The 12,421-nt window shown below is 47.1% G+C and overlaps 1 protein-coding gene across 1 annotated transcript; it reads right to left on the reverse strand.

Moving 5' to 3' along the window:
* Positions 1-415: 415 nt before the first annotated feature.
* On the reverse strand, positions 416-1,595 carry SMIM10L2B (small integral membrane protein 10 like 2B). The gene is made up of 2 exons (XM_075539087.1): positions 981-1,595; positions 416-534 (listed from the first exon to the last, which is right to left on the reverse strand). The coding sequence occupies exon 1, from the start codon at positions 1,527-1,529 to the stop codon at positions 1,293-1,295; it is 237 nt and encodes a 78-aa protein (XP_075395202.1). The 5' UTR covers positions 1,530-1,595; the 3' UTR covers positions 416-534; positions 981-1,292.
* Positions 1,596-12,421: the final 10,826 nt, after the last annotated feature.

Consider the following 12,421-nt stretch of genomic DNA (forward strand, 5'->3'; position numbering starts at 1 on the left):
GACTGTTTGGGTACCAGCCTGTGTGGGTGGGGACCTCCACTCCTGGGGGTTCTGGGCCTCACCTTTCTGTCCCATCTCAGGCCAGGCAGTCCTTGTAGTCTTCTCTGGGACCTTGTATCCAATCCCAAGGAGGGCTAGACTAGATACCACTCCCTCCTCGGTTGTCTGGTGGCCCTGTGTTCCCTCCCCATCCCAAGGTCTTGGAGACACCTGAGGAAGGAAAGGGCCTCTGGGAGGGGAGGCCTAGCTGCACTCTGCTCCCCACTTCATAGTGTGGACTAAGTAGCAGGACCCCAGCAAGAGCCCTGGCCCACCCGCCCACAGTGTGGTTGGGGGACACAGTGCCCTCGGGGCACAGGGTGCTGACCTTCCCCAGGGCAGACTGGAGGGGCAGCCTCAAGGCCTCTGAACTCACCTCTGTCAGGCCTTCTCCCTGCTGCTCCTCAGGCATCCCCTGGGCTGTGGGTGGTGGTGCTGCGACTCAGATCTCTTGCCCAGGAGACAAGGGGTGGCCACCCCTACACACCCCGACTCCTGAAAGAGACTCAGTGATGCCTCCCACCCAGAGTGCCCTCTGTCCCCATTGCTGCCCCTCCTGCTCTCGTCTGCCCCTGCTTCCACCTGAAGCTGCTGCTGTCTTCCGGGCTCATGAGGACAACCCCACTGCAGAGGCCCTGGGAGGGGGCTGGCCGGGGGAGCATCTGCAGCAAGCTGGGCGGGGCAGCCTCTCCTGCCCTCCTCAGTCTCCATGACAGTCTAGGGGTAACCCGGGGGTGCGCAGTAAAGGTGGCAGCAGGCAGGGCCCAGCCCCAGCCCCAAAGATGGGCAGGAGACACTCGGTGAAGGGTCGCGGTGGGAAGAGGCCTGCCCTGCCTTCTTGTTATTTCCCAGGTTCAGATGCCACCATGGGGCCTCTGGGGATGTGGTGGATCCCATCTGTCTGCACCCCCAGGGGCTTGTGGTCTAGCTCTGTCACCTACCGTGGCGGTCTGGCCGGGTCAAATCCGTTTGCCGGTTTCCCCTCCCACGGGAGCTTCCTGCCTCTGGCTTCCCTCCGCGAGGCAACAGGTCTCGGGGAGCAGGAGCCGGAGCCCGAGCCCGGGGTAGTTTCCTGCGCCGTCGCTGGCACGGGCGCGCCCACCTGGCCGGGCTGGGGGCCGCCGTCCCCCCCGGAGCCGCGGATCGCCTGCTCGCCGCCGCCCTCCTCCCCCCTCGAGGGCGGCCGGGCTGCCCTTCAGGCGGCGTCAGGGGCGGCAGGGCAGCAGGGCACGGCGACCCGGGCCCGGCGGGGCTCACTCAATGCGCACCTGCAGGCGCACGTTGAGCAGCACCGAGGCCATGACATAGAAGTAGGGGAAGTTCACGCGCAGCCGCCACGCCAGGTCGAAGAGGGTGAGCAGGGTGCGCGTCAGCCCCTTGCAGAAGACGCCATAGGAGCTGCGGACTGCCACCGAGCGCGACAGCCGCACCGCCAGGCCCGACAGCGCCGCCGCCGCCGCCGCCGCCGACAGGGCCGCCGACGCCGCCATGGGCTCAGCTCCCGCGACCCCCCGGCCGCCGGCCGTCTGCCTCCGGCTCAGCGCCGAACCTGCGCCTCCACTTGGCACTGCCGCAGCCACGGCCCCGCCCCTGGCGGGCTCCACCCCCTCCTAGGAGCCTCAGAGGCGGCTCCTGCGGTAGCCCCGCCCACCGCCGCCGTCGCCCGCCCATCGAGCCCGCCCCCGCTGCCTCAGCCCCAGTCCTTGCTGGCTTGGCCCTCTTCCTGGCTTTGAACTGCTGACCCTGTGGTTAGCAGCCAAACATAGTGATGACACTACCAGGGTTCCTACCCATATTTCCCAGTGTGGTTAAAATCCCTTTCAAACCTAACCCAAACCTGATGGTATTTTTTTCAACCTATTTAGTGAACCAGGATATGCTCCTGCTTTCTAATGGTCAGGACTTTCTTAAAGCAGTGACCATGACCCCATTCTAGTTTTTAATAGAGGACTTCCCTGAGTATGGGTTGTTAGTTCTTATGGCTGAGACTCATGAGACTGAAATTCATCTACCTGGAGAATAGGTTGTGTGGTCCTGTGTCATCTTCATGACAATTGATATGTTTGAACCATTGTTGTGGCTGTTGTATTAATCCATCTCATTGAGGGTGTCCTCGGCAAGATGGCTTTTTCTAGTAATTGGTCTTTTCTGATGATGTCCAGTGAAAGTGAGCCAAAGTCTTGACGTTCTCACTTTCAATGAACACTTCGTATTTCTTTCATTAATTTGACTATCCTAGGTCCAAGATGGACACACACGAAGCTCTACTTGAGCTTGCTAAAACTCATCTAGTGTCTAGTTCCTGTAAATGCCTGATACTCACAAGCGTTGAAATCTAATCCAATCAGAATCTAAGTGTTTGCTGACTCTGCTCCAATACCAATATGTCATATAAAGAAAAGGAACTTTGGGCTCAGCAATACCACTTTGCCCATATAACTTTAGTTTTTTTCAATTGCTCGTTGGTGCTCTTATCTTAGTTCCAGGTCAGACACCATTCATCTCATGATTGCAAATAAAAGTTGCATGAATTTAACATCATGGACGTTTTATTTTCAAAACTTCTAAGACTTATTTGTTTGCGCTTCTGGCAGTGCGCAATATATTCATTCTTCTTCACAACACTTCCGTTCCCAGTCCCCGGCTTTAGCATGCATCTGAGAAAACTGAATCAAGTGGGCTCTGGTGGTACTAAGGGTTAGAATTTAAGGTGACCAGACGTCCCGCTTTTGTCGGGAGAGTCCCGATTTTCAACAATTTGTCCCGTGTCCCACGGCATTTTAAAATAGTCCCGATATTTGGAAAGAATGCACGACAAGCTAGGGAACGGTGGGAGAACGGGAAGGGACTTTACGGTTTTCAGCAGCCATGTGGCTATATCTCTAAGAAATGAGCTTTATATTATTTTTGTTAATTTTATAATGTTAAACTTTAATAATAAAAAATAATTGCTGAGAACTGATTATTGAGAACTGCTTATCAAAGTTCGCATGGTTGATCAGTTGTTAGAATTCGACCACCATTGTTTGGACTTAATGAACAATGGAATGTTTTGGCATTGGGAATGACAAAAACATTTGTAGCTCTCAGATGATACACATCGTACTGCGTGCTACTGCTAGTTAAACAAGTTATGTCCACAAATCAGCTATTCAGATAATTTATGTAATGGGATGCTAGCCATAACCGTCTTCTGACACATGCAACGGTAGGCTGATAAAACAGAAAGGTGAGCGTGGGGACAGGGTGACCTCAGGCCAGTGGATACAGAGTTGTATGGATCCAAGATCAGTTGGAACATGTCTGGAGGTAGACATAGAATCCAAGCAAGCAGGAAGGTGAAGAGCAAGAGAGAGAGTGAAAAAGAGATAGATAGATAGATAGATAGATAGATAGATAGATAGATAGATAGATAGATAGATAGATAGAGGTTCCTACCACTTCTCTTATAAAAGAACACCCCCCCTCTCCCCCAGGAGGCATCATCAGCCTGTGACCTAATTGATAAGTGAGCTAGGTACAAGTTGACAGAAAAATCTAACCACCAGAGCCGGGTAGTCTTCTTACAAACAACTGTTGGTGACATTTTGATTCCTGAGGCTGGTGGATGACCTGCTCTAGAGCACACTGAGGGTACACCTCTGTCTCACGACACCTCAGGTGCATCCAGCCTCTGACTTGCTCAGGATCACCAGGTGACATCTTTCTGGCTCTTCTTGGAGTGGGTCGGTCTCTCCCCATGCATTACTTACAGATGGAAGACGGCTATGAGCAGCTGTCCTCATGTCTTCCAAGCTGCCCCGAAACCAGGTAGGCGGAGGCTTGTCATTCACAGACCCACAGGGGGAAATCACACACCATTCTGTTACCCAGGGTACAGGCAGGGACTTTCCAAAGCCCATCAACTGGAAAGCAGAAACCTTCGTCAAATTAAGGCCCTTGCTAGGAAGTGCAGGAATGGGGTGACTTGTGAAGGCCACTCCCATAGCTTCTGCTGGGCTACAGGACACCCCCGCCCCATCCTATCTCTGACAGATCTTGAGTGCAGTTTTTTTTTAAATTTTTGAATTCCATTTCATAGCCTCTCCTTGGAAAGAGCATGAATATGGATTTCTCCCAGTTGGTTGAGAGACTAATGTCCACCAATTGACCTCGGGTGTTGATAAATGGAAGGCCCTATGGCAGTGTTTCCTAGTCTTTTAGGCACACTAGAGTCCCTTTGGTCCAGCTCCAGACATTCTACTGTAAGTGGCCTCAAGTGTGACCTAACTGTGGGTATTCTTTGCTGCTGTTGTTAGGTGCCCTTGAGTCCGTTCTGATGCACAGTGAACCTATGTACGACAGAAGAAAACACTGCCCGCTCCTGTGCCAGCCTCCCAATTGTTCCTATGCTGAGCCCACTGTTGCAGCCACTCTCATTCCTTCCTCTTTTTGGCTACCCCTGTCCTTTGATTATTCTTAAAGCCACAGAAATGCTTTAGAAACAGGCTTTTGGTGAGTGGTTCATTCACAGCAACCCAACCTGAGCTCCCAAATCACTGCCATCCAGTCAATTCTGACTCATTGCAACCCTACAGGCCACTGGGGAACTGTCCCTGTGAGTTTCCTGGTTATGGAAGTAGAAAGCCCCAGCTTGATCCTGAGGAATGGCTGGTGGTTTCGAACTAAGGATGTTTTTGGTTATCAGCCTAATGGGTAACCACTGCACCATCAGGGCTTCTAACACCAACCCCAGTCCTTCTTTACGGATATTCATAGATGGTTGAAGCTTCCAAAGAAAACACAACCCAAACTCCTTACATGATGCCATAACACGACTTGGCTCTTTTTTGTTGTTGTTCAGTGCCATCAAATCAGCTGACTCATAGCAACCTTGTGTGTAACATTGCAAAATGTTGCCCAAGCCTGCGCCATGATTTCAGTTGTTGCTCTGTGAGCAATAATAATAATTTAATTATTTATCATTGTCCAGCCACAGTGTTCATTCATCTCATTAAAGGGTCTCCATTTTTTCCTGTTTTAATCAAACACAAAATCCTACAGTTGATTGGTTCCTCCTGATGCGCTCAAAGAAAGTGAAACAAAGCCTTACATCTTCTGCCCTCAGGAACATTCTGGATACACTTCTTCTAAGACAGATTTATTCTTTATTTAGGAAATTCATATTGTTTAACAGCACCTTCAGTCCAATGAATCAATTCTTCTGTGGGTCTTTCTTATTCATTGTCTAGAGTTCACACATCTGAGGCAATTGAAAGCAGCATTGCTGGGGGCTGGTACACCTCAGTCAACAAAGGGACATTTTTGCTTTTAGAATTATAAGGATCTCTTTAGCACAAATCCACTTACCAGACAATTCAGTAGCTCATTCATATCATGAGGAGTTGTACAAAATTTACCATAATCAATTTTAGAACATCTTCTTTTTTGTACTCATTGTTATTAGCTCCTCATTTCTCCCCAATCTTCCTGCCATCCCTCCCAAAATCTAATCATCGGTTGCTGTCCCCATACATTTATCTATCCTGGATTTCATCTACAACAACCCACTCCCCCAAGTAAACAAACACCAATAACACAAAAACCTCAATTTGCTTTTCATTGCTTGAGTACGATATCCTACCCAGGCCTGCTTTGCTAAGTTCCTGAGCTACTTATTGTTGCTGAATCACCCTGCTGCTTTTCCAGAACACTCTGCCTGCCTTGCTGGAGGGAGGACTCTGAGGTTTGCTTCCTTGACCTTGGACCCAGAAGCCCACGTGAATGAAAGGACTTCCAGTATATTAACTGTTCCACGGAAGTGAGTTCATCTGAGCCCTCTGAGCTGTGTGAACTAATTAGCTGTTATATCCCTGCTCACTGTATGTATGTGTATGTGTGTGTGTGTGTGTGTGTGTATATATATATATATATATATATATATATATATATATATATATATTCCTAAGCGTCCTGGTTTTGTTTCTTTAGGGAACCCTGCCTAAAACACTTAGGCACATAGTTCTCATTTTATGTTAGAGATCATTATCAATCATTTCCCTGTGGTGTAAAGTAATTCTATCAGTAGTGTCATTAATTTAGCCAATATTATAGAATTTAAAACACATTTGAGAAAAGGAAATTATATAAGTACAGGCTGGCTATAAATCACAATAATAAATAAATGGTTGACTTACACAGATTAAAATTTTAAGTGACTGAACACTATTTGCACAAACAACAGGTGCTTTGGTGCTAGGACCAAACTTTCAATAATGTTCATTTACAGTGGCAGAACCACACCTACCAGATTAATATGTTTCATAATAAAGTGAGGTGGGCATTAAAATAAGTATATGGTAGTCCTGGCTCACCATTCATTGGGACCCTCAAGGCCAGAAATCTGAACCGAAGTCCAATGACCACCATTTCTGTACCTTTGGGAAAGGAGTCATTTGCTTCTATTCACACTAGGGAGGTTGGGCCTTAAGTGCAAGGACTACAGGTCAGGTGGCAGTAAAGCCTATTTCACTTAGTGGGGTTTTCACATTAAGTCCTTCTGGTGTGGCTTATGATGGGTATTGTGGGCTTTGAAAGAACAGAACTGGAATGCTAAAGGACATTTTGCAGAAGATTTGCCCAGTGCTTCTTTGTTGTCGTTAGGTGCCATTGAGTTGGTTTTAACTCATACCACTTCTACTGTGCACAACAGAACAGAACACCAGGTCCTGTGCCATCCTCATAATTGTTCTCAAGCTTGAGTCCATTGTTGCAGCCACTGTGTCAATCCATCTCCTTGAGAATCGCCATCCTTCTCACTGCCCTGCATTTGGTAGTCCATGATACTTTCAGTATTCTTCACTCTATGGAAAATCTTATACATAGTTGCTTCCATAAATATTGAATATAGACCCAAGGAGAAGTAAATCCTTGACAACTTCAGTTTTTATGCCAGGAACCATGATGATGTTTATCAGTCCAGTTCTATAGGATTTCCTTTTTCTTTACATGGGTTTCCTATACGATGCTGCATTACTTGGTTTGCCTAAGGTTTCCTATCTTCAAATCAATTTAATGGATCATATGTAAAAGAATCACTCAGGCAGTGCAAGAAGTGCTTTGTTATAAAGCCACAGGCAGCACTAGTGTCCAAGCAGAACTTGGCCAACCTTTGGCTGGAGACTCAAGTGAGTGGGAAACTTAGCTTTCCCAGGTTTTCACCTAGGATCTATTGTACACACGGTTGTCATGAGTCAGTATTCCATGGGAACTAGCCGCGTGGTGGTATCTAACATTGCACAGAAAGCCCTTGCTATTGGGAAGGTGTGTCCCAAAGCAAAGGGTAAGTAAGGGACCATGAGGCATGGGGGGAGTGGTTGCTGAACACCTGGAAGGCCGAACAGATTGAAGCCCCCCTCTGCCTGGCCAGTGGAACCCAATACATGAGCCCCTCTACCCTCAGAGAAGGGCACACAGGGGTCTGAAGAGATGTCGTGAAGACCACTGAGTTCTTGCGCTTGTCTGTGGTCAGCAAGCCTCAAGCTGCTATGCGCTGTTCACCGACCCTCTCCACTTCAGGGTTTATTCCCTCCCACCGCACGGCACATTGTACTCTCATTGGCTGGCTGGTAATAGGGGTGGGGCTAAGCACAAACGCGTGATCAGAGTGAGGTGGGAGGATCTCTAGAGAGGCTGTATTCACTACCACTTTTACAAAGCTGAAGTTGGTCCTGGAGCGGCTACTGTGATAAGAGCGTGACAAGGAGAGGTCAAGTTCACTTCGACGAAGGAGACATGTTCCCATTTGTTTCCAGGGCTCTGACCTTCTTTCGAAAGGAGGAATCCTCAGAGAAGAAGAAAGTGCACACGATGAAGTGCGTAGAAGGTACCCACTGCATCTCCCCTCCCTCACCATTCATACCCTTCTTTAATCCCACTAGCCCCCTCTCCTCAGACTCCACCCCCCATTCCTCTCAGGGACCCCATCCCTCCTCAGGGTCCAGGTTTCGGAAAACCAGTGCCATCTTGTGATTAGATATTGGGGAGAAGGAGGGAATGGCGCCACCTTATGGTGGTGGTGACGGGGCATGCTGAATGCCTTCGTTCCCAAATACTCGACCTCTGCACCCCAACTTTTCGGTCCAGAGCTATGATACCGGCAGTAAAGCCATTCCTCTGGGGACTGTGCCCCTTGCCAGCGTTGTGCCAGACACCTCTGGAGTTTTCTGGGTGCAGATGTCAAATCATCGCACAACTGTTTCCCGAAGTCGTGGATCTCTCTGATTTAAAGGGTGAATCTGATTGGGGTTCTGACATGGTCTTATCTTTTGAAGTCAAGTGTGCCTGCCGGCTGCTCATCTTTATCTTCTACAACCTGCCAGAGCGGGTGGCACCACATGCAGGCGCGGTGGAAACCCAGGAAAACACGCGCTTGGTTTGGTAGGGTTACATCAAAAGATGACCAGGCTTTCTTGGGTTGATCTCATCCTGTCCTGAACTGCCATCATATCGAATGCAGTTCATGGAGTTGGGGACGCCATATCTCACCTCTTGCTTCCAGATTGCCACGAGCCTGGTGTCAGACATGCCTCCTTTAAAAAAAATTTTTTTTTACCTGCTTTGACACCGAGCGTTCCCCCCACGCTGCTCTAGATCTCTGCTGAGTTCCATACGTCTTTGCAGTGGCCACACGAATTACCCAGGCCCTACACACAGGTGTGACCCTTTTAAATATGATTCATCAGATTGAACTGGAGACCAGGACCGTTGTTCTGCGGATGGAGATGGCGCCCTCTGGAGATACACAGTGGTTTCAGAATGGGACTTCGGAAGACGCCCCCCCTCCCCCTCGAAGAGGGACCTGCCTTCCTGTTGGCGTTTGAATTACAAATTCTCCTAAGGTGACTTCCTCAGCATGCCTTGGCCATAGAAGGCTGTGTGCTCTAGCTGGTAGCTGAACCAGTCATTGGTCTGACTCTTGCGAGGCATGGCCTTGGGCATGCTTACATGGGTTTCCTCATCATTTCCATTTCTGTATGATTTCAGCTAACAAGTTTGCCACCTCAGATTGCTTTGTTGCTGCTTTTCAACTTGTCAGGATTTTCTTGGCTTCTGATTCTGTTAGGGTAATCAAGATTTCTCCCTGCCACCCTGCCAATTTACCCATATCTTTGCTACGGGTTGGAGAAAGATGGGACTTTCTACACCCAGACTGAGTTACAGTCCCAGAAACTCACAGTGGCAGTTCTACCCTGTTCTGTAGGGTCACTAGGAGTCAGCATCCACTCAATGTTAGTGAGGGACTTGCCTGGAGCCCTGGTAGCATAGTGGGCTATCTATTGGGTCAGCAGTTCGAAGCCAGCAGTTTCTCTCCTTGAGAGAAAGAGGAGGATTTCTATTCCAGGATCACAGGGGAAGTTCTACCCTGTCCTATAGGGTCATTAGGAGGTGGCAGTGACTCGATAGCAGTAAGTTTGGCTTTTGGGGGTGGCAGGGGGGGAGGCAGCTGTGGTGATGCAGTTCAGAGTGTCAACTCTGCAGAAAGCCTGCCTGGATTTGGATCCAAAACAATTGCTTACCAACTGTGCTAGTTCAGAAAACCCAACAAAGCATAATCCAGGGTGATTCGGATGCCCATTGGGGCTAGTCTTAAATCTCCAAATTTCTTTCCGTGCTTTTCCTGGTCAGCTGTTTAAAAACCTCTGGATGCTGAAATGTGGGTTGTAATGATGATGACGATGTCATATATAACTCACTGCCATCAAGTCCCTGTGATGCAGACCAATCGCTGGGGACAGAGTAGACCTGCCCCCTTTGGGTTTCTGAGACTTAAAATATTACGGGAGCAGACAACCTCATTTTTATCTCAGGACAGATTCTAGTGGGTTTGAACTGCTGACCCTGCTGTTAGCAGCTCAGGATCTATAGCCCACCACACCACCAGGGCTCCGTATGGATGCTTAAAGACTCAGTAAATGCCAGTACAGTGGTCACAACTAACAGTTAAGCTCAAATCTGTGTGCGGCAGTCTTGGTTGTACGCAGTTTACATGAATGTGTCTGTTAGTACTACCACCTTATTAGGCAGACATTTTATTGTCCTGGTATCACAGATGAATGTTCATCAGAAAGGTGAGAAAAATGTGCTTGGATCACACAGATGGCAAGTACGGTTGCTTTGATTCAGATGCAGGCAGTCTGGCTCCAGACTCAGTGCTCCATTTCCTGCAGCCTCTGGTCTCCATGCTACACAGAGAAAAGGTGGAACCGGGTTTTGGCTTTGGAGATTCATTGATGTAACGTTTTCTTTCCCACTTAACAGGTGGCAGCGAGGTGAAAACTGTGCAGGGAATTGTGACAAAGTTCTGTGAGGATTATGGCTTGATTAATGAGTCGATCTACTTTACCAAGGAGGCCGTGACTGACAATGTGTTGCTGAAAGTTGGACAAAAAGTCATCGCAGCTGTGGAAGAAGATGAAACACCTCATGAATTGTGAGCAATCAAAGTAAGATTGGCAGGAGTCTTGGGACAGTCTTGTTTCTGTGTGTTAACTCTTTGTGATGTGAACTGGTGTTGTTGCTTTAGGGTGGAATTGCAATCCCACTTGCTTGATTATGTGGGATTTGTGTGCTTATCTTTAGCAGTGGTTCTCAACCTTCCTAATGCTGTGACCTTTTCATACAGTTGCTCATGTTACGGTGACCCCCAACCATAAAATGATTTTCGTTACTACTTCATAACTGTCATTTTGTGACTGTTATGAATCGTAAGGTAAATCTCTGATATGCAGAATGTATTTTCATTGTGACAAATTGAGCATAATGAAAGCATAGTAATTCGTCAAAAAACAATGTAATTATATATGGTGAAATATTACTTTCTCACGACAAATCAATTAAATTTTGTCATGTTGCATGGTGTAGCATGGCTAACAGTCTTCATGCCGGGTACTCGTATGTGGGCATATCTGCAGGTGGGCAGACCCTCCTGGAGACGGATAGAGGAGTGGTGTCTTGGTTCCTAAGACCATCGGAAATTTGTTTTTTAAAAACACTTAAAAAAATTTTTTTGGAAATATATGTTGTTCAATGGTGTTAGGGGACCCCTGTGAAAGGGTCATTCGTCCCCCAAAGGGGCCAGGGGTCACGACCCACAGTTGAGAATCACTGTATGGCTTCTGTTGAAAAAAGTGTAGCATTTATATTTAATATGTCTCTTCTTTAGCATTAGAAATATCTGATGAATACTGATGATGATGGCACTCTATGTGGAGCAGTGGGTTTGGAGTTGGGCTGCTAACAGCTAGGTCAGCAGAAATATGGAGCTTTGTGCTGCCATAAAGCTTGCCAACCTCAGAAACCCACAGGGAAAGTTCGACTCTGTCCTACAGGGTTGCTATGAACCTGTATAGACTCCATAGCAGTGAATTTCGTCATAGTTTTGGGGGTTCTTATGTGATGGAAAATGGATTGGTTCTGAGTTTGCATTATATGCTGGTAACTTTTATTTCTTTAACAGTGTTGGCTAGTTCTTGTTGACTTTGCCTTATGAAAGATGTGGGAATTGGACCATTTGTGTTACTTCTCTCTCTCTTTTACCAATTGTATCAATGTAGGCCGAGACATGTGCAAGGATTTTGGTGTTTGTTTTAATATACTACCTTTGGAACTTCCAGTTAAACAGAGACAGTTAATTTTTTGCTATGTATAACAATAAATTATGTATATGATATCTGAATCTTCAAAGGGAATCTTCTAAAACTCACTGCCATTGAGTCAATTCTGACTTCTGGTAACCCGAGGATGGAGTAGAATTATAGCGTCTAGCAAATACAGGATGTCTAGCCATCACTGCTTTGCCCTGTAGGCAGACTCTCCTAAATTCTTAAGACTCCCATCCATTCTAAAGTATGCCATCAATGTAGGAATACTACCCAGTACGTTTTTAGTAACCGAAACATCGATTTTTAGCCACCTATCTGACAGGGTTTCTTTTGAGAGCAGCAAGCCTCATTTCTCTCGCACAGAGAAACTTGGAGGTTTGAACTGCTGACTTCTCAATGAGGAGAAGTTCAGCTCTTGTAGCCCACTAGACCACCAAGATGTCTTGCGTTTAATAATAAAATCTTTAAATAAACATCGTTTATGGCTGAAACTTGGTTTCAAAAGTGTTCAAATGTGGGGGAAAAGGGCATCTCAAAATACAAAACTGGTCATAGCCCTTAGTTGGTTCTTGTGTTATGGGAATGCATGATACTGACTGTCGCTTTGAAATATTTGTCCTTGTTATGGTAAAGAAGTACTTCTCTGCACTGTATTTCTGAGCATTTAGAAAAAATCAAGGATGAACTTTTAAAATGTTTTTTAATACCCTCCAGATTATCATGTGTATTTTTTATCCTTT

The sequence above is a fragment of the Tenrec ecaudatus genome, chromosome X (assembly GCF_050624435.1).
Source record: "Tenrec ecaudatus isolate mTenEca1 chromosome X, mTenEca1.hap1, whole genome shotgun sequence".
Taxonomy (NCBI): Eukaryota; Metazoa; Chordata; class Mammalia; order Afrosoricida; family Tenrecidae; genus Tenrec; species Tenrec ecaudatus.

Coding starts and splice junctions, on each gene's coding strand:
- SMIM10L2B (XM_075539087.1), bottom strand. CDS start 1,529: ATGGCGGCGTCGGCGGCCCTGTCGGCGGCGGCGGCGGCGGCGGCGCTG.